This window comes from Myxine glutinosa, chromosome 1 (genome assembly GCF_964187855.1).
Source record: "Myxine glutinosa chromosome 1, kmMyxGlut1.1, whole genome shotgun sequence".
In the NCBI taxonomy this organism is placed as follows: Eukaryota; Metazoa; Chordata; class Myxini; order Myxiniformes; family Myxinidae; genus Myxine; species Myxine glutinosa.
The window spans coordinates 153910269-153933188 of record NC_136261.1 but is presented as its reverse complement, the minus strand read 5'-3'; the positions used below and the strand labels follow the sequence as shown (position 1 = coordinate 153933188).

At 46.4% G+C, this 22920-nt stretch overlaps 1 protein-coding gene across 3 annotated transcripts in view; it reads left to right on the top strand.

Moving 5' to 3' along the window:
• LOC137429973 (cell adhesion molecule CEACAM3-like) overlaps positions 1–22920 on the top strand; it is a 55417-nt gene that overhangs the window by 10646 nt on the left and 21851 nt on the right. For 2 of the 3 annotated variants that reach the window (XM_068120406.2, XM_068120397.2), the window contains exons 2-9: positions 830–1171; positions 1745–2017; positions 5590–5723; positions 5890–6076; positions 11611–11751; positions 11954–11984; positions 12908–12945; positions 20908–20982. In XM_068120406.2, the coding sequence (XP_067976507.1) occupies positions 830–1171; positions 1745–2017; positions 5590–5723; positions 5890–6076; positions 11611–11751; positions 11954–11984; positions 12908–12945; positions 20908–20982 (1221 nt within the window). The remainder of the gene's footprint in view (positions 1–829; positions 1172–1744; positions 2018–5589; positions 5724–5889; positions 6077–11610; positions 11752–11953; positions 11985–12907; positions 12946–20907; positions 20983–22920) is intronic. The other variant, XR_013623573.1, reaches the window with a different exon arrangement.

Genomic DNA, 22920 nt, shown 5'->3' with positions numbered 1-22920 from the left:
TACTAATAATATCCCATCTCCCCAAGGGGTTTTTCTTCCTTGAACAAACGCCATGTTATCATGTATAAACAGCTTATCGTGCCTTTTTGTTAATCACCTCTACCAGAAGTAAAAATTTATAAACCACCAACACGTTTGATTACCTTTTGAAACAGTCACTCCTGCTGTTTAACACCAAACGGAAAGGGAGAAAACTCAGGTTATGTTTACTGACTGAACAGATAGCTAGCGCTTTCCCAGCCTGCCATTCCTTATCAACGGATTAGAATGGAGTGCTTGCTCAAATACTTCAACCGCTTGGCAAGCACTCTACAAGGAATTGGTAAATAAACACCACCCCACTTCACTCTCCCCAGGTGTTCTTGAGACCCGACCCTAGATCTACTGTAATCTGTATTCCCCAGAGAGGAATGGCCCTTCTTGCCACTCCCGTAGGGCATGGGTGTATTGGTCAACATAAAATACAGATGTGTTACGGTACAGTCTATATTATAGATTGGATGCAAGTCGTACAGAGACCTCCTCAAGAGCCCGTGAGTATTCTGGGTGGGCACTATACCTGTAGAAAAGTTGTCAACACAAAGGGGTTATTTTAAACTCACCACATGAACTTCGTGTACTGCTGACAGCATTGGGTTTTGTACTTTTGTACTTTCTGTGGAGGTGCAAAGCTTGTTTATTTATTTATTTTCCTTCAACATTGGTTCTGGGACAAAGGCTTTGTACATTCATGTGCACATAAGACTTAAGCTCTCTGTATTCATTGTTTCCTTTACTTCACCCATTTTTGCATCTCAACCCTCTTATTGTTTTATTTTTATTTTTGCAGTGTTTGCTGAGATAATGACATATACACCGGAGCCAAATCTTGATGTTCTGATTGGACATGATGCCCTCTTGTCTGTGAGCTTCACAAGCTTGAACATACCAGTGGTTCGCTGGAACTTTCTCTCAAATGATGATGAATCCTCCGAGATCAATTCCTTCAACGTCAGCGACCCAACAGACATGCTTGTTGTCAGTAGTCATGAAGGTCGTTTAATTGGACATTCCAATGGCTCTCTGACCTTGAAGAAAGTGTCTAATGCCGACGCTGGCACATACACTGTAAGCTTTGTAACATACAGTTCAGAAGGAAATAAAAACACCAAAATTATTCTTCATATTTATGGTAAGCACATGCTCATATATACGGTCATATTCTTATACTGTGTGTATATGACTAAATTGTTTGATTTAGCATATCTATTCCACATACTCATGTATTTATGTTTTATTAATTTATTTTTTGGCGTTTTTTGTCCTTTTCTGTCAACAATTTCTAAAGAATTATTTGTGATGCACGTGGATAGTTTACATGCACTACAAACACGCTCCTTTCAGGTGCAGCCTGTGGTGTGGGTTTGGGGGAGGTGGGCCAAATTTATTTTGTTCACTTGGCTATTAATACCCCCTCCCTCCGCGGATCATAAACCATGTGCACAGGCGAAAATTGCAAACATGTTGGGGAGAGGAGTGGGAGATTATTTTGGTTCATGTCCTGATTCTTGATACCCCCAGCACTCATACAAAATTTGGTGGTGATTGGCCAATCCATTTTCGACTCTATAAGGTTCATACATGTGTACACACCCACATTAATGAATTTTAAGACTTCTATCGTTAAAAATGCACTCATCCTCATAATCCCTAATGTTTTCTACTCTTTTAATCCTAATTTATTGGCCTCTTGTTTTCTCCACAGATACTCTTACACATTTCTTCATCGTAATGGAGCCAGATCCCCCAGTGTTGGGTCCTGTTAAGCTTACGTGTCAAACAAACTCTTCTTTGGAGTCTACGGTTTATTATAACTGGACTTTCAATGGCAAAGCAGGAGAAGGCGTGCCGGGATTCACAATTGATGGATCATCATTGATGGTTAATGTGACAGAAACAATGCGAGGGTTTTTTGTCTGCAGTGCATGGAACCCACGGAGTCAACATTTTAGCGAAGCCCGCTTGCTCGAAGCAAATTGTGAGTGGCATGCACATCAGAGTTTGAAACTTGAGCAATATTAGGAGGCTGTATAGTTATAGGTTACTAATAGCATGCGAAGCCGGTGTTGTGAATGAACGCGTATTATGTTGAAAAGCCAGATTTTGCCGAATCCTTTGAGAATTTCGAAGCTTTGACGCACCAAATCGCTTCATGGAGGCCGCCATCTTGCAGATGCGGAAGTATGCATAAAAATTGCGAAAAAGTTCAATAGGAGTTTGTTTCACCCGTCTTTTTTTGATTCACAATCTTATGTACCTCTAATTTGTAATTAAAATACTTTAAGACCAACCTCGTTCCCCGGGCCCGCATGGGCCCTGGTTACCTTCAACGAAAATCGTCACCAAACACTGGAACCAATGGGATTCGAGCATTTGAAAAAATATTTCAAAAACCAAAACGCTCCATGGAGGCCGCCATCTTGCGGATGCGGAAGTATGCATAAAAAATTGAGAAAAAGTTCAATAGGAGTTTGTTTCACCATCTTTTTTTGATTCACAATCTTATGCACCTCTAATTTGTAATTAAAATACTTTAAGACCAACCTCGTTCCCCGGATCCACATGGGCCCTGGTTACCTTCAACGAAAATCGTCACCAAACACCGGAACCAATGAGATTCGAGCATTTGAAAAAATATTTCAAAAACCAAATCACTCCATGGAGGCCGCCATCTTGCAGATGCGGAAGTATGCATAAAAAATTGAGGAAAAGTTCAATAAGAGTTTGTTTCACCCGTCTTTTTTTTATTTACAATCTTATGCACCTCTAATTTGTAATTAAAATACTTTAAGACAAACCTCGTTCCCCGGGCCCGCACGGGCCCTGGTTATCGTCAACGAAAATCGTCACCAAACACCGGAACCAATGAGATTCGAGCATTTGAAAAAATATTTAAAAAACCAAATCGTTCCATGGAGGCCGCCATCTTGCAGATGCGGAAGTATGCATAAAAAATTGAGGAAAAGTTCAATAAGAGTTTGTTTCACCCGTCTTTTTTTTATTTACAATCTTATGCACCTCTAATTTGTAATTAAAATACTTTAAGACAAACCTCGTTCCCCGGGCCCGCACGGGCCCTGGTTATCGTCAACGAAAATCGTCACCAAACACCGGAACCAATGAGATTCGAGCATTTGAAAAAATATTTAAAAAACCAAATCGTTCCATGGAGGCCGCCATCTTGCAGATGCGGAAGTATGCATAAAAAATTGAGGAAAAGTTCAATAAGAGTTTGTTTCACCCGTCTGTTTTTGATTCACAATCTTATGCACCTCTAATTTGTAATTAAAATACTTTAAGACTAACCTCGTTCCCCGGGCCCACACGGGCCCTGGTTATCTTCAACGAAAATAGTCACCAAACGCTTTGTTTGTGATTTCCATCGACATCATATTTTGGGCAATCCACAACCAATGAGATTCGAGCATTTGAAAAAATATTTCAAAAAAGCTTATTACCGCGTTTTAGGCTGAAAACGGCATCAAATATTCTAAAATTGACAAAGAATTATTTTTTAGAAATCTCGCGGCCGTCGGGGATAGTTTTTCACGGCCGGAAATATCCGAAGTTGAGATGGAATTCACCGAATTAATCAAGAAGTAAATTTTATAAATTTTAATGTCATCCAGAATGCAAATGGTGTCATTTTGAACTCGGTACGGTACCTACTACACCTACCTACTACCAACTCCCTAACCTACTGATGCCATAGTGATGTGTAAAATAGTAGCAAGAGGCTTTGGCTTCGCCGGCTCATTGCGGATTTGCAGTAGGGTACTAGTATTGTTACAAGTAGGTTTTATTTTTAAACTTTTTATTTTGATGGCATGATCAATAATAAATTGTATCAATGATTTTTGCGGCCTGTGTTTGTGATATTGTGCTTCATATATTTTTTGCTTGTGCTGTTTAGTTTTAGTAATCTTACTTCTGATGAGGAATGTTCAGAGTAATTTGTGGTTTGTTTCATTCACTGCTGCACTGCTGCTTTATTAAGGTATGATCACAAAATTCTGACACATTGCATTTTAGGGATATCTAGTCAGGTTCACTATGTTAACAAATATAATTTCGTTCAAATTTTTTTGGAGATTAGCAAAACTATATATTTTTGGAATATTCAAAGCATGAGGAATCCAAAAATTAATGTTTACATTTGCGTAGACACCTTTGCGAAAATGACACTCAGGACAGTGATGAAGATAGTCAGGTTCACATGTTAACAAATATAATTTCGTTCAAAATTTTGGGAGATTAGCAAACCTGTACATTTTTGGAATCATCAGAGCATGGAGAATCCGAAAATCAATGTTGGCATTTGCACAGACACCTGCATGGCCGCCATTTTGGATTTTCAAAATGGCCGCCATATAATACATATTTTGCGCTATCTTGGCTTCTAGTCAACCTAGAAACTGAATTAAAAATTCTAATCCTATGTTTTCTGGGTCAAGGAATCCAATAAAGGCCTCAAAATAGTGCTCAGGATTATAGAAAAGCAACAAACAAAGGTAATTGAAAACCATTGTCTTTATATTTGTGATATAACTGTATTACATAATACATGATATTGCAAGTCCTTTGAAGTTATAGGTATGGGTTTATAAAACAAGAAAGCAGCCTTGTTCGTATCAGATTGAACTATAAGTCCTATACACAGGATCTGCTAGGTCTATACCGTTCAGGAATATGCTTTTACAGATCTTCATCACTGTCCTGAGTGTCATTTTCGCAAAGGTGTCTACGCAAATGCCAACATTAATTTTTGGATTCCTCATGCTCTGAATATTCCAAAAATGTATAGTTTTGCTAATGTCAAAATTTTTGAATGAAAAAATATAGTGAACCTGTCTAATTGCTTGGTTCAGCAGGAGTGTGTCACTTTGTCTTTCACACAATTAATGAGCTTAACCTACTTGTGTTGTAAGATGCTTTTGTTTTTGTCGACAATTATTTTCGGATTGTTTTATTTCATTTTATACCAGCTGATGTACCCGGCGTTGCCTGGGTATCTAAATATTTCCTGCATGACAATCACAAAACGTATTACTCTATCGCTCCCGGGGGGAAATGCAGGCAGGATATAAGAATGTACTGACTCGAGGCCTGGACACGGAAGTGTTATAATAAGCCTGTGTAAATCAATCTTTTTAATAGCAGGTGCACGTGTATACACTATACTGATTAAATTTGTGTTGTTGACAAATCACTATACACAACCTCAACATACGATCTTCACAAAACGTATTACTTGATTGCTCACAGGGGGGAAAAAAACGCAGGCAGTGTATAAACACAATACCTGATCGAGGCCTGAAGGCCAATTTTCTGATTTTAATTTTTCAATTGTTATTTATCCAAACATAGCCCTCGACCTTCCTCTGAATGACCATTAACAATTGTGATGTTTCAACTTCGTCATTTCAATGAGTTTCACCATTACATTCGAAATTTGCATAGTTGGTGGTAATTGTAAAAGAGAAGTTGCTTGATTGATTTGATTGATTTTGTTGATTTGCTTTTGTTGAACTTTTTCTCTCTATTTTCCAGGTACTGAGTGGCCAGACAACTCTATTCACCAGATGATTAACGTTTTGCAGGGTAATTCTGCCATATTTCATATCAATGTGATGATGAGCAATTTCTTTGCGATTGAATGGATCTTCAGAAAATTGGGAAGTCAGGTGAGTGAAATGTATATGGAGATGTGAGTGATTTCATTAATTCTGTTCCTCTATGTACAAAGCAATGGCACCTGAAGTCAAGGCTGATTGTTTATTTTCATTCCATCTTGCTTGTCATATTATCTTCCCACATTTCTGATCCAAATCCCACACCAATTGCTTCCAGGTGGCTGTTGCAATGATAAATGAATCTAGTATGGTGTCTGAGGGCTATGCTGGTCGAGCGGAAATCAATAAAAGTAATGGATCACTGACCCTCCTTGAGGTCAAGCAGTCAGATGCTGGCAGCTACTTTGCTAATGTCAGCTCTTGTAAGAAAAGGTGGCAAGAGGTCTTCGAGCTGAAGGTCAAAGGTAAGAATATATCCAGGTTGGCTCTATCACTTCTCCACCAATATTTCCCATGGAGAATATTGTATTGCTAACTCTAACATCATATGTCATATGGTAGGGCAGCCATATTGGTTTAAAGGAAAAATATTGGGCATCATTTTCTCTGAAACCGCTCAATGTAAAATAATCGAAACTTGCATTATGTTGTCAACAACCCTGTGGGGTATATAGAGCTATAATGATAGTAAAGCGCGGCGTTACGCGCGCTGCTTGTAAACAAGGAGGAAGCGGACAACGCGGTAATTTGTAAGAGTCTTTATTCAAGAGCTCACTGTAACACTGGCGCGCTCCGGGATGCACGCCCGGTGTTTATCCTGAGGCCACGCCTACCCCTCGGCGTGCCCGCCGCCCACTTGGTGCGCGGAATGATGTCACCATGCCAGTGAGCTTCCGTGTCCGCCACACGCGCCCCCCCAGAATTCCCACGCACCTGGAGGGCCAGTTTGCGGGGCAAACGGATGACCCGGCCGAAGTTCCCTCTGGCGACCGGCGGCGTCCGGGGTGCAGGGATGCCAGGTGGGATGCCCCCGCCTGTACCCGGGATGGGTGCCGGACCGGGGGGCGGCGTGCCTGCGGTGCTGGGCGGTGCCGGGGGTCCGCCCACAGGGGGGCGGCCCCGACGCGGGGGCCGAGCCACCGGCGGTGGGTGGTCCACGTCGAGGTGGGCCGGCTTGAGGCGGTCCACAGAAACGCGGTCAGGAGTACCGCCGATGTCCAGGGTGAAGTGCTTCACCCCGGTCTCCAGCACGTGGAAAGGCCCGTCGTACGGGGGCCGCAGTGGTGTCCGATGGGCATCATGGCGGACGAAGACGTACTCCGCCGTGCGAAGCTCCGGGGCGACGTGCGTCGGTGGGTGCCCGTGGCGTGCCGTCGGCACCGGGGCGAACCTCTGGGCGGTCTCCTGCAGAGCGGAGCGCTGCAGAGCGGACCATGGTGCCGTGGAGTCGGGGAGGAACTCGCCCGGCACCCGCAGCGGTTGCCCGAAGACCAACTCCGCCGCGGATGCGCGCAGGTCCTCCTTGGGCGCCGTCCGGAGGCCCAGCAGGACCCAGGGGAGCCTGTCGACCCAGCCGCCGTCACGGAGGGTGGCCCGGAGCGCGGCCTTCAATGAGCGGTGAAATCGCTCACACAGACCGTTAGCCTGGGGGGTGGTAGGCCGTGGTTCGGTGCAGCCGGACCCCGAGCCCCTGCGCGACCGCCCCCCAGAGCTCCGAGGTGAACTGGGGGCCGCGGTCGGACGAGATGTCTGAGGGGGCACCGAACCGGGCGACCTAGGTGGCGATGAAAGCCTGCGCGACGTCCGCCGCCGTCATCGACGCCAAGGGCATGGCCTCCGGCCACCGGGTGGTGCGGTACACCATGGTGAGGACGTGGGTGAAACCCCGCGAGGGGGGCAGAGGTCCCACCAGGTCCACGTGGACGTGGTCAAACTGCCGTTCCGGCACCGTAAACGGGGCCAACGGGGCCTGGGTGTGCCGGTGCACCTTGGTGCGCTGGCACGCGAGGCACGTCCTGGCCCAGCCGCGGACGGCCTTCCGGAGGCCATGCCAGACGAATTTGTCGGCGATCAACCTTTGGGAGGCCCTCGCGCCCAGGTGGGACAGGCCGTGGATGGCGTCAAACACCTGGCGCTGCCAGCCCGCGGGCACGATGGGGCGAGGCCGCCCGAGGGAGACGTCGCACAAGAGGGCCGCGCCCGCGCCGTCGAACGGCACCTCGGTGACGCGGAGGCCCGTGACGGCGGTCCGCAAGGCCTGGACGTCGGGGTCAGCGGCCTGGTCCACTGCCATCCGGGCATAGTCGATGCCGAGGTGGACTGCTTGGGCGACGGCCCGGGAAAGGCAATCCGCCACCGGGTTGTCCTTCCCCGCGACGTGCCGGATGTCCGTCCTGTACTCGGACATGGCCGAGAGGTGATGCTGCTGCCGGGCCGACCACGGCTTGGTGACCTTGCCCATCGTGAAGACCAGCGGCTTGTGGTCGACGAAGGCCGTGAACGCATGGCCCTCGAGCAGATGGTGGAAGTGCCTGACCGCCAAGTGAAGCCCGAGCAACTCGCGGTCGAAGGTACTGTAACGGCGTTCGGGCGGGCGAAGCTGCCGGCTAAAGAACGCCAGCGGTTGCCAAGCGCCACGCACCCATTGCTCGTGCACCGCGCCCCCCGCGTAGTCCGATGAGGGCGATCGGCGCATCGGGCGCCGGGTGCGCGAGCATGGTGGCGTTAGCCAAGGCGAGCTTCGCGCCCGTGAACGCCGCGTCCATCTGCTCGGTCCAGGTGACGTCGCCTTTGCCCGGCTTACCTCGGAGAGCTTCGTGCAGGGGGCGCAGAAGCTGGGCGATACCGGGCAGGAACCGATGGTAAAAGTTCACCATGCCCAGGAACTCCTGCAGCCCCCTGATCGTGCGGGGGCGCGGAAACCCCTTCACCGCCTCCACCTTGGCCAGCAGGGGGACGGCTCCGTGCCTGGTGACGCGGTGCCCCAGAAAATCGAGTTCGGCGACGCCGAACCGGCACTTTACGGGGTTCACAATCAGGCCATGCTGGCCCAGGCATTCGAAGAGCGTGCGGAGGTGGTGTAGGTGCTCTTCGCGGGACGCGCTGGCGATGAGGATATCGTCCAGGTAGACGTATACAAAATCCAAGTCACGCAGGACGCTGTCCATCAGCCGCTGGAACGCCTGAGCCGCATTCTTCAGACCGAAGGGCATCCGCAGGAATTCGAAGAGTCCGAACGGCGTGATGACCGCCGTCTTCGGGACGTCCTCCGGCCTGACGGGGACCTGATGGTAACCGCGTATGAGGTCCACCTTCGAGAAGAAGGACATGCCCGCCAAACGGGCGGAAAAGTCCTGAATGTGGGGGACGGGGTAGCGGTCGTGGGTGGTGGCGTCATTGAGACGGCGATAGTCCCCGCACGGTCGCCATCCCCCGCTGGGCTTCGGCACGATGTGCAGCGGCGACGCCCAAGCACTCTCCGAGCGCCGAATGATGCCGAGTCGCTCCAGGGTAGCGAACCCCGCTTTTGCTACCGCCAGCTTCGTCGGCTCGAGGCGGCGTGCCCGGGCGTAGACCGGCGGCCCGACGGTGGGGATGTGATGGGCCACCCCGTGCTTGACGGCCCCCGCCGAGAAGGTGGGCCGCGTGAGGGCCGGGAAGCCAGCGAGGAGGCGGGTGAATTCGTCCGCTGCCGGAAGCGTACAGATCAACGTGGCTGGAACCGAACCGTTCAGCAAGCCGCTCGGTGAGCCGCCCAGTGGGCTGCTCGACGAGCTGGGCAGCGCACAAGCGAGCGAGCTGAACGTCTCGGCCTGGACAAGACGTCTGTGCTTTACGTCGACCAGGAGCCCATTTGCGCACAGGAAGTCCGCGCCAAGAAATGCCATGGGCACATCGGCGGTAACGAATGACCATCGGAAAACCTGCCCTCCGAACCGCAGAGAGAGGCAGCGTTTTCCGTACGTACGGATGGGCGTCCCGTTTGCGGCAAGCAGCGCGGGGCCCCCGCCTGCGGCGTGCTTGTCCGACGTACCGGCAGGAACGACACTCACCTGCGCTCCTGTGTCGCACAGGTAACGGCGCCCGGATAAGGTGTCCGTGATGAACAGCAGGTTGTTCGAACGGCCGGCGCTCATTGCCACTATCGAGCGCCGGCCCAGGCGTTTCCCGACCCGTCGAAGGAGCATGGCGGATGACACTGTCGAGCCTCGTGGCCGAACCTGGCGTGGAACCGGCACCAGGTGGTGGAGCTGGAGGAGCGTGGCTGGCTCCGCCAGGCCGGTGGAGCTGGCGGTTTTCCCCGCAGTGGCGGTTTTCGCCGCGGCGGTGGGCGGGGCGTGGCGGCGGCCACGAGGTGCGTATCAGCATGCTGTGTATGCTGTGGAAGCTGATGCTGTGGATCAGCATCGGCCTCGGGATCCACGAGGTGGGCCGCACCGACTCTCGCCCGCGTGTCCGAAGCCGCGAAGTACCTGTCCGCCTCGGCGGCCAAGGCTCGGGGTTCCGTTAGCACGGTCCCGGCCAACGCGAGTCGTACCTGTGCTGGAAGTTGGCGACGGAAAAGCGCCCGGAATAGAGAACCAGGGGCTTCATCGCCCAACAGTGACAGCATATGGTCCATTCGGACCGACGGGCGCGTGTCGCCGAGCTCGGGGAGATCCAGGAGGCGGTCGGCCCGTGCGTCCTCCGTGAGGCCGAACGTGGCTAGGAGCAGCCGCTTGAGTGCCTCGTACTTGTGGCCGTCCGGTGGGTGGCGAAGGACGGACACAACTCGAGCGGCCGTGCCGGGCCCGAGGGAGGCGACGACGTGGCAGTAGCGCATGTCGTCGTTGGTGAGGCGCCGAAGCTGAAACTGGGCTTCGGCTTGGACGAACCAAACTTCGGCCTGGGCCTCCCAAAATTCGGGAAATTTAACCGACATCGTGTTGTTGGGCATGGCAATGGCGTCGTGTTTGGAAGGATCGCTACGGCAGATCCAACGTCGAGGGTCACCAGTAAAGCGCGGCGTTACGCGCGCTGCTTGTAAACAAGGAGGAAGCGGACAACGCAGTAATTTGTAAGAGTCTTTATTCAAGAGCTCACTGTAACACTGGCGCGCTCCGGGCTGCGCGCCCGGTGTATATCCTGAGGCCACGCCTACACGTCGCCACGTCGTGGCCGCCGCCCACTTGGTGCGCGGAATGATGTCACCACGCCAGTGAGCTTCCGTGTCCGCCACAATAGCATCATTGGTGAAGTGGTATTCTATCCATAATTGTTTGAATTGAAATCCTTATCCAAAAATCTGAAACTTCATATAACTGGATCTTGATCACCAAATGTGAGTGAAGAATGACATTTATGATGTTCATAACCTATGTCAATAAACTGTGACATAATAGGGCAACATGGACGATACAGGTATATGGGCTATAATAGCAGTGGGCCGTAATAGTAGCGTGTTCAGTTAACGATGGTCTTTTTGTTCAGAATGAACGCGCGAGGTGAGACTATATGCTCCGAGTTCCATTCTAGTTCATATAAGATTTATATTTGGTAAGCATTAGTCATAAAACATGAGGAGTCATAAAACCTCAAGGAGCATTCATCATAAAACAAAACTACTCATCGGAACTTGCTTTAGTCTCATCATTCTAACTATAAACATAAGGACACTCGTAAAACTCATTTTAATAGTTAGATGCGCTGGTGGAAGTAAATTAAACAACAAAAAAAATTGCTATGCGTTAATAAATCCACAGATTTTTTAATTTTTTTATTTTTTGCTCCTCAGATTATTAGTTGGTCCGGAATTTTGGGACCATTGTTTGCAGCAATTCAGTTTTTGCCATAATGGAACCGTGTTCAGTTTCTTGATATTATGAGATCTAGAAAAACACGTGACAGCAACTGATCTCACTTTTTTGTGAAGTTTTTGATTTCTAATCATTAATTTTTGGTTAATCACAAGTAATACATTCCAGCTTCCATTTTCACTCCTCTCTCATTTATTTTTCAGATCCCATAAACACAGCAGCTCTCATTGGGGGGCTCGTGGGAGGGATTGGTTTGCTGCTTCTGTTGCTGCTGGCACTGGCTGTGGGATTCTACTGCTGTCGTAAAAATGATAGTAGTTTGCACATTTCCAAGATAAGAAGCAGTGAGTGACATGGGATGAGCCGTTATGAGCTTCCTATATGGGAGTGAATGTGCTCCGTATTATATAATGTAAAGAATAACGACGTGGTGTATCGTAGTTGCTATATTCCACATAACAACTCACTGTTTGATTGCACTTTGACTTTTTATTTCCCCTTCACCATTTGTGCAATTAGTAAATATTACTTGTTCTGTGTTTGCAGAAATTTTTTCACCAGAAACCATCGACACAGGGTAAGTCTGACCATTAAATCAACCTTAGGATGCAGAACGAACTTTAAATTTAACCAAACGCGGTGGTGTAATTGTTAGAGCGTCTGTCTGCTCCAAGTCTCGGAGGTTGGCGGTTCGAGCCATGGCCGAGTCATACCAAAGACTTTTAAAATGGTACGTGCTGCTTCCTTGCTTGATGCTCAGCATTTAAGAAGGATAGAGCACGGACAAACAAGCACAGATTTGCAACTATACGTGCAGACTACATGGGCCTAATGGCCTCTTCCTACATTGAAGGTCTTTTTTTGGGAAGTGGGGTTTTTATGTTTATCTATTCATAATAATTTTCACCAACATTGTGAAAACTTAGGGCTGTTTACTTCATAACGATTACAGTAAACTTTGCTGGAATTTATCAATAGAGTGATTTAAAAAAAATGTTTATCAATAGTGTTTGTACCATATCAGACAAATATCATGCTATTTTGATGCATGTCTTGTTTACTTGATTCATCATCAATATTGAAAAGTAATATTGTACAAATTAAAAGCAGTAAATTTGAATTTCTAAACAATGTCATTGCAACTTGATTATCGTTTTGATGATGCATCGGTTAGGTCAGGCCCTGAAAATGCTAGCACCCAAGTGACATTTCATAGGAATATCAGGGATAGCCATATTTCAAACCAGGGATGAGTGATGGATGGAAATGAGGCATGTTGTTGCTTTCACGCCCTTACTTCCTCTCCTTTTACCCACTTATGCTTCAACTCCCTTGTCCTCTATTTTCTCTTCAAATCTCTTCCATGTCTATATTTTTCTCAGTTAATTTTTCTCAAATTGTAACTCCCACCATTCTCCCCTCCACATTGCTCTCAACATTCCCACCCTTTCCCTCAATTTGTTTTTCCTTCCATGATGCTCATCACTTTGCTACTGAAAGAACTATCAAGGACATATCTGACATTGTACCAACTCAAAGTAAGAACTTTAATTGCACATTGTAACAGTGATGATAGTTTCATGTATAGTAATGGCTGTAACGATCTTACACAACAAGTCTTGGATAAAGATCAATGCACCATAGGCCCAAAGTCATACTGACACTAAAGACTAAACAATATATGTGCTGTGTCTGACTCATTTGCTTGGTTCCTTGAAGTTTATTGAAATGTATCAAGTGATTTTGAAACTATTAATGAATATAAGATTCTAAGGTGTATCGTGCTTAGAATGGCAAGCTTGTTGCAGTTTGAATGTTTTTAGGGGGGGTTGGGAATACAAACTTGAGGCATGTGGAAGATCTAGAGCACAGGACAGAACAGTGGAAATCAGGGAAATGCACCAACAATAAAGGAAAGGGACAATTTGAGAGAAAAAAATGGGTTAGGGGAAGAATGAGAAAGTAAGACGAGGGGAAGGAGAGGCGATGGAGAATGATATAAAGGGTGCTTGGTTTGCAGTTGACATGGAGACTGGCTTTTGCTATATGGTCAGCCTAGTAAAGCTCATAGCTGATGGTGAGGCCTGAAGTTCAACAAACTGAACCTCTTCAGGTTTCAAACCACCATGGGAAGCGATAGGTCGGTTAATTTGATTTTCCTTTCGTGGAGACGGGTTCAAACTTTGAGATTTACCTGGGTTGAAAGATGTGTTCCTATTCTCAAACTAGCATCCAAAGAAGAGGACGAATGGCTTTAAAACTATAATATCAACAGGATCAATTCCAGATCAGCAAGAGCGGCTGTATGTCTGATGGGGCACTTGACGACACATTGTGGAGTTACTTGCAAAGAGGAAGTTTTTCCAGAGGGTCAGATAAGTCTTACAGCTCTTACACGAGCCTCGATCTTGTATACAAAAAAATAATTAAAAAAGTCATTTATGTAGTCAAGAACAAGATTGGGCCCAAACACTACCTTTAGTCCTTGAGCCAGACCAAAAGTAATGCTCCGGCGGGGGGAGTAATTCTCATTATGATTTTCCATTAGACCAATGTCTCAAGTGTCAGAAAAGGTGTGATGGACATCTGAGAACGGTAGCTTAGTGCCCGGATGGACGCCATCTTTGAAACCACCCAGCTCGAAAATGCCCATTTGGTGGGGTACATTGTTGCACGTGTATCTGGACTTCTATACTAGCTATCGATGTGCGGTTGACGACTAAATATACGTCCGATGTGTACCGTCTAAATAAAAAATAATATGAAGCATTTTGTTTTAGATTAATTATTATAAAAATCAATTATCGAAAAAAAATCATATATTTTTCAATATTTTATTATTAGACTTGTACTTTTTTTAGTGAAACAACACTGGTATGATTTTCCAAATTATGCATTGTGCTACACCGTTTATCTGTCTATAAAAATAACTCAAAAACTAAAACATATCATCCACCACGAGTTTACAACAAATAAATGTAAAGAGGCATAAAATGACTTAGGCCGCCGCTGGCATTATCTATTCTGACGATAACGCAAGTTAGGAATGTCGTACGGAGAGGATTTTAACACCATACGATATCTAATAAGCAGGCGGAAATTGTTACATAGGAAATCTGCACTTTGGTGGCCATCTTGGATTTCAAAATGGCCGCCAATTATATTAATTATTCATTACTAGAGTTTGGAAAGACGTATGGAGCTGATTTTAACACCATACGATGTATATTCCTAATAAGCAAGCGGAGGTATCATTGAACATGTCATGTTTTAGTCAAATAACACCGGTATGATCTTCCAAATTATACATTTTGCTAAACCGTTTATCTGTCTATAAAGATTTTCAGGCAATTTGGCCTGCATTATAATAGAGAACAACATATGCTATACAATATACAGTGCACACAAAGTTAATCATCAGAGTCGCCATCAGAGTCATTGGCATCCTGAGCCACGATAGCATCATCCTGCACCATGTTGGAGCATCCCTGCAGCTTACACACAACAGTGCACTTCAACCCATTCAGTATGCAGGAGCAATCTGACGGTCGACACGTCCTTCTGCATGTGCATGAGATGAGATTCAAGACGACATCTGGAGCTGGTAGACCCGCCATCCATCGGATTGTGAGCGAACCGCCATCATCGAGTTCCCAACCATGTCCTGCTGATGGTGTTGGGACGTCTGGTAGGTTTTCAAGGCTGCGTCGCCAGATAGCCGCCTGATAGTTGGCCCTAAGCGTATGCTGCATCAAGGAGTCTTCACAAGGCGGCAATTGTCCAGATTCGATCTGGCCCTTCTTTGCACAGAACATGTGATAACGGAGCGAATTAACACCGACGATCTTCGTGTTCTTGGCGTACAGCTGACACGTGAAGGCCTGAATGCTATTGAAGACGTCTGTTGGTACATTCCACGAAGATCCCAGATCTGTGAATGCTTGAAGATACAGCTCATTCGCTTGCACAAGCTTCAAAGCCTTTATCTTTCCTTGGCTAGCCAGAGCACTCACAGTGTCACACCCGCTCCATGCATGAAGCCCTGGCAATGCACTGCAAACTCCAGACCCCAATACCGCAGCCAACTTTCCAACGTCGATCATTCTGACTCGAACCTTTGTTCCTCGTCTGATGAAGAGCTGACTATCGATGGTTCTGCTGAGATGAAGACTGATGATCAGAACGTCGGTGTCATCTGCCACTAAGATGATCGTCTTGTAGTGGGTAGCGGCGTGCTTTGCGTGGAGAAACATACGCGTGTCTGCTTCCTCGTGGCTACATTCGAGTGCTTGCACCAACTTCTACCTATCGCGGGTCAGTACCAGACATTTTTCACCGCAGGTGACATACAGTGTTCTGTTGCCTAGCTTTTCGCGATTTGTTTTATGTTTCCACGACTCCGCCAGAAACACAACCAGTTTCTCCTTTGTCTGGCTGCAAGCAAGGAGACGCCGCCAGTTCATGATTTTGTGTGCGGGTCTGATCTCGCTGAAACTGATGCCTTCATTTGAACCGCGGTTCACACGCTCAGCTGCTTTGATGGATTCTTCTGTGTATGTGTCAAAGACAACATCGATGCGCTCACTGCCTTGACCAGCGTGAAGCGCTGCAGCAAGGATGCGGTCAGATAGTTCTTCGAACGTGTCGTTCTCGCCATGCATCTTTTGTATGAGAGCCATCGCATCAATTATTGTTGCACTTCGCTTGTCAACGTTCTCGGCTGGTTCCACAAGACCTTCCATGTGTTTCGCAAGTGCAGCTTTGTTCGTTTTTTTCATTGACCCATCAACGTTTGCCAAAGACCATGGTAACGGCCCTAGTGGGTGACAAAGGACAAGTTGCATGTCGAGGTTCCTTGTCTTGGCGATGAGTATCATGGTGGCAAACAGTTGTCTGTCAGCTCTCAGGACGATCTCCTTGTTTGTGCCCTTCACAACTTTCTGCTTGATCTTACCAAAGGTCTTCAAGTTTAGCTTGTTCAATGTGTCATGAAAGCCTGTTCCCTCTTCAAGACGTTTCTGGAAGCTTTGATACGCCGCTTCCCCCTTTTGCAGGGTGTTGAGTAGGTCATTAGAAACGTCCTCCCTCGCAGCCGCTCCGGTAGATATACTGAGAAGACATGACGGATCATCGGCGAATGGATTGGTCGTCATTTTCCAGTAGATCACAGATAGCTGTGACGCCAGACTCATCACGTTTGATGCGAGAAGTAGACAAGTCAGGGTGCTTGGCGTGAGATGTGTCGCTGCCATTCACAAGGATAGTTTCTCGTAGTTGCCTCAGTGCAGTAGCCCGATTTTCTGCAGTTAGATAGTATCGTGACACAGCCCCTTGTCGAAGACTAAAACCTCGTGTTCCTCCAGCTGTTTGCGTATCTTTGTTTACTGTTTCTTCTGTTGTCTGATCAACAGCGATTCTGGCAAATGGATTCCCTGGTCTAAGCTGTACGGAGAAGTAGCCTTGATTGAAATGCCTGTACAACTCGGAGCATGTTTCGTGGAGTTGCGTCATCTGTGCATAGTACACTGGTAGATATCTAGCATAGTTCACCTTGTTCATTGCGAAACACCAAGGGATCACTCTTCTGACACAAGCCAAGTGAAGCATCCAGTCGCCTTCTCTATCCGCACGAATCAACCCCAGCAGGGTCTCTACCATATCAATATACATCATCCAGAAGCGAGCCAGGTCTCCATGTTTGGTTCGCAGAAAATGTAGGTATTTCGCGAACATGTCAAAGCTCTGTACACATGAATCATCATCGAGAGCAGCAGCGAGAGTCTCGTGGCAAACATCCTCCTTGATGCTGCGAATTTTGAGGTCAGTGCTTCGAATCTGGGGTTCCTTGTCAGGATGATTGCTTTCTATCCACACCTGGAAGCCCTTCCAAATGATGCGCATTAGTGCCTCGTACATCAACTTGTGGAGTCGCACAGCACGGTTGTATTGCTTGCCTTCCAGAACCCTGTTGATGGAACCTTCAGCGATTACTCCTGACTCAACAGCTACATCCCGAAGGCCTGCATCTCCAAACATTTTCCCAATGCTCGACATGAAGTTACAGATGGTATGGAAGTTCCCCATCATGAGCACGATTCTTCCATATCGATCGACATCTTTCCATGCTATTTCGGTCGCCTTAGCAAATAGTGCCTGGTCTAGCACCACCGGTATACGCTCAAGCTGAAGTGATGACATGATGTTCAGAGCTTCTCTGAGGATTTCTTGCACTGTTGCCATATCTGTGGCAGGCGCGTTTATAGTCGGCAGGTAGCCAACTACATCTTCCGTCACCTGAACACGATCTCTAGTCATGATGTTGAAACCAGTCCACGAACTGATTGTCTGGTCGCATGGTTCCAGCATGCGAGTCATAATCCATACGTGATTTCGGCGCTGCGCAAGGGATGTTGCGCCTGCAAGAGTGTCAGAAAGATCTGCAGGCTTGATTGCAGGTGGGCCCTCTCGTTTCCCACCGCTGTATATTGGAACTAAATCGCTGGATGACGGGATAGATCGCTTCTTATCTGCTTTGGATACTGCCGATGGAGGTTGGGGCGGCAAACACGACTGCGACTTCGGTTGGACGATGATACCGTTGACGCGATGCGATGTTCCGCCACCACTCAGCGATTCCTCTAGCCTGTCGATGTTATCGAATGCTAATACAGTCGGGACCGAAGGGTGCACATGTGACGGAAGTGGTACTGTATCTTTCTCCACACTTGCTAATTTGTCTATGCATAGCGCTGTCTCGATTTCTTCCAGAACTGTGTACGAACATCCGTGCCCGAGTCGATTCAATATTCTGATGACCTCTGTATTACCGGTGAGCGTTTTCATGACCCACGGAAGTAGGACATGCTTCGATGTTCTGATGGTACCCCGGTGTACAGCATTGATGATATCTTGAGCCATTGACCATACCAGTGTGTCGGCACGCGCAGAGCTACCCCCACTCCCGCAAATCAAAGTATGCAGAAATACACGAAGAGAATCTGGTATCTTCACGTAATCTGAAGTGAGTTCTGCTGGCTGAGGCGGCCAACATTCATTGTAATGAGCATCTTTGATCTGGTGTCGCAGTGAAGTAACTGCACGCACAATGTTACTTTCACCGTCCGTTCGTTCAAATGCTTTCACTTCTGCTTTCAGGTTTACGCACTCTGCAGCAATCTCTCGCTTTGTCAGATTATCGGGCATCACGTATACACGGTGTTTCACATTGAAGAAGATGAGCGATTCTCCAAACTCTCTTTGTAATGTGCGCTGCAGATTCTTCTTGATGGAGTCACGAACATCAACTGAAAATGTATCTGAAGACAGGATATCTGTTGCAACATCAACTATTGGAACAATCCTCGGGTTCAAGAACAAGTCAGTGCGAATGAAATTGAATATACATCGTATCATTTCTTTTTTCTCGATATTATCTTCAATGTCAGTTTCTACTTGAGGTTTTTGGGGCCGTGTGTAGTTTCTATAGCAGGAGAAGTGGTAGTGAGCCTCAGCTGCAACCATATCTCGTGTAGTCAATGCCAAAACTCTCTCATCATTGCGAGCTGTCGCAGCATCTCTTATTGTCTTATCTGCTCGAAGTTCAACAGCCAAGACAACTGTTTCACGGGTACGACTGCCTTTTATGAATTTTGAAGCACGCTGGCAAAAAATGCATTTATCATCGTAGACCGTTGAAGTTGATCCTGTCTCTTCCCGTGATGATCGCCGTCGCACCGCATCGCCAGTATCAACTGAAGAACTTCTAGCTGCATTGGTCAAAGTAGCTAGGTGGTTTTTGTGAGTGAAGTCTGATCTACAAGCCCTATGGTATAATATTGGAATATTAGGAAGTTCAACTGCGCCTTCTTGGACTAGCTTTAGAATTGGATAAAAGTTTCTAACTGCGGCTGCGTCACACAATGTCTTCCAAGAACTGTTGCCCGCTGCCTTGCTTAGTTCAGAGAGTGGCGACTTCTTGCTGCACAGGATGCACGTTCCGGACTCAGGTTCAATCTTCGCCCGTTTCGCCTCGACACCGGCCATCTCAGCTGAAAGAACAAAAAGACTGACGTTAGATTACTCCGATATCCGAAAAGCTCGCCAGCTTACATAGACATACTCATCCAAGTCAGTGAACATGTTAGATGGCGCCACAATACAACTCTATAATAGAGTTGTATGTGGCGCCATCTAACATGTTCACTTTTAGTTCTTAAGCCACCCACCCCCTCCCCCCCCCCCCCCCTCAGAAATTAATCAGGTCACCGCAACAAATCTCAGACTGAGATATAGAATATATAATATAGATATAGAATAGACTGACGTCACTTTCGGCACTGGGTTCTGTGGGTTGATTATCGGCGGGAAATTCCAACTGACATAGTTTCGGTTTGTGGAAAGTGCATGCCTTTTCATATATTTTTTGTGTACACTCGTGGTGGATGATATGTTTTAGTTTTTGAGTTATTTTTATAGACAGATAAACGGTGTAGCACAATGCATAATTTGGAAAATCATACCAGTGTTGTTTCACTAAAAAAAGTACAAGTCTAATAATACAATATTGAAAAATATATGATTTTTTTTCGATAATTGATTTTTATAATAATTAATCTAAAACAAAATGCTTCATATTATTTTTTATTTAGACGGTACACATCGGACGTATATTTAGTCGTCAACCGCACATCGATAGCTAGTATAGAAGTCCAGATACACGTGCAACAATGTACCCCACCAAATGGGCATTTTCGAGCTGGGTGGTTTCAAAGATGGCGTCCATCCGGGCACTAAGCTACCGTTCTCAGATGTCCATCACACCTTTTCTGACACTTGAGACATTGGTCTAATGGAAAATCATAATGAGAATTACTCCCCCCGCCGGAGCATTCACTTCAAAAAATGGCCGGTTGGCTCAAGGACTACTTGGGGTATTAGTCTTTACTGGGTGATGAGATTTATCTAAAAGTCCAGTAATGTTTTCTAATGTCTTTACTTTTCTATTGGTGGGGGTTCATATGCAGCCTGTGGCTGCTTCGCTGCATCACTTTCTGGGGGTTCGGTGCCCCCCCCCCCCCTTACCAGTAAGCTGGTACTCATCTTGCCGACCTCTGAAGGATGACAGGCTGAGTCAACCCACATGGTGTTGCCTCAACAGCATGACCTGGGCTCAAGCTCAGAACCCGGAGATCTCAAGCCAGTCACCTTAACTGTTAAGCCAACACCAGGCTTACTTTTCTATTAATTTGAGCAAAAGAAAAGGAATTGAATTTGCACAAGGAAAAGCATTAATGTGATTAGCAATAGAAAAGCGTGACTTATTTTGTGTCTATGCTCATATTTTCTTGAACACTGAACATTAATTGATTGGAGCATAAAATCCAATGAATTTCTACAAGTGCAATCTAGCTTCAACTTTTGCTTGTGACCTCTTGTGCAAAGCTATTTAATGTGTTGCACTTGGTCAACTGTAAAATCAATCCTTCTGTTTCCCCACCAAGATCTTCCCACTGAAGGCAGAAATAATGACGGTTTCCTCCAAAAACCATCTTACAAGAGAAGCTGCACCTCTTCAGGTAAGTTGTGCGACACCGTTTACTTCTTTCTCCTGGTGTTGAGGACTAATGCCATTGTTATTGGTATACAAAATCAATAACAACAATCCCATTGAGTTATTGTTGTCGTCTTGTTCATCTTAAAACATGTCACACTTGATGAAATTACACCATTTCATATTCCGTGCCTTAATTGAGTTCTCTTCCATTGATCTTTATGGTTATGGCTTAGATGTCATCCTTCCATCTCTTGGCCTTCCATGGGATCTTTAGTCTTCCATCTGTCTCTGCATCACTGTCTGCATTTGATTTCTCTCTCTCTCACCTGGTGATTTGTCCAAAATACTTAATTCAGACTGTTAATCAACTGGATCTTTCTCACATGCTCTTCAATCTCCTCAAAAATAACTTTAATTAGTTATTCCCACCATACATCGAATATAAGCTTGTATATAAATGTACATTGTTAGCCTGGTGTTGGCTTAGCAGTTAGGGTGCCGGCTTGGGATCCGAGGATCCTGGGTTTGAATCCCGGTCGATCCCTGAATTAACGCCAGGGGGGTTGACTCAGCCTGTCATCCTTCCGAGGTCGGCAAATTGAGTACCAGCTCACTGGTAATTCCCTGTGTGTTGCAAAAAGGTGACTAACAGGGTTGGCGGCAGTAAGGGCATCCGGCCATAAAACATTGCTTCAAAAAGGGGACCAGAGTGCCCGAAAAAGGCCAACCCCGCGCTGCGGGGAAAAATGGCCTCTTTTGGCGGTTCATATAAATGTACATTGTACAGGTCTGAACATGAGAGTTATCACACTTCATGATGCTCAACTCGTAGCACCTCCACTCCATCTCGCTCTACTCCAATCATAATGATGTACGTTACACGTAGCACATAATGTACTCCACCTCTTAAGCCACAGCTGTCTCTGTGGTGCATCACAAATGCCGATGACTGTCACACACCATCAGGTTCATTTTCCAATTATGTTCCTGAAGGATGCACGAATTTTCCACCCTCCGCTTCCCCCCGTATAGCCAATATGTATTTTCTAGATTTTCTTTTCCAAAAACACCCGTGCAATGCTATTATTTTTTTTGAGCAAAAGCACCATATTTTTGGTTTTCTTTTACAGCTTTCATATTTACTTCCACCACCAAAGGTGGATGGAGGTTATGTTTTCACCCCTGTCTGTTTGTGAACAGGATATCTCAAAGTATTGACCGGATTCAGACAAATTTGTTGGAGAGGTAGTGCATGTGACCAGGACGAAATTAATAGATTTTATTGAAGACCCGGAGACGAGAATGTTTTAAGTGATTCTTCACCATTGAGAGGAAGGGCTAAAACCAATACATAGCACGATATCTCAAAAACGTTTGGGCAGATTTAGACTAAACTTGGTGGACAGGTTAGGTGTGTGTGACAAGGACGATTTTATTCAATTTTGGTGAAGATTCGAATCCGGATCCAGATAATATAATTTTTTAAAATTGATTGCGTTATTCTTCATCATTGAGTGATGGGACCAAAAACGATATACAATATAGCATGATGGCACCTTCCAATGGGAGCATTCAGCAGTTTGTGGAGCACTTCCAAGCACATGCAAGCATGAAAAATCAGAATAAAGGCAACAGTGTCTGCCCACCAAGTGTTACCAAGGACCAAGAGAACATTGATCTTGTGAGAGCTGTGGCTTAGAGTCCAGTCTTTCTGGGGGTGCGGGTGATTTTTCTGGGCAGATTTAGATGCTCATATGCATATGCATATATCTCGTCATCACCAAAATTGAATAAAGTCTTCATTGTCACACACCCAACCTCTCCACCAAGTTTCGTCCAAATCCGTCCACAACTTTTTGAGATATCCTGCTACGTATCGTTTTTGTCCCTATCTCCCAATGGTGAAGAATCGCTTTAAAAAACATCTACTACCCAGATGCGGATCCGGATCTTCACCAAA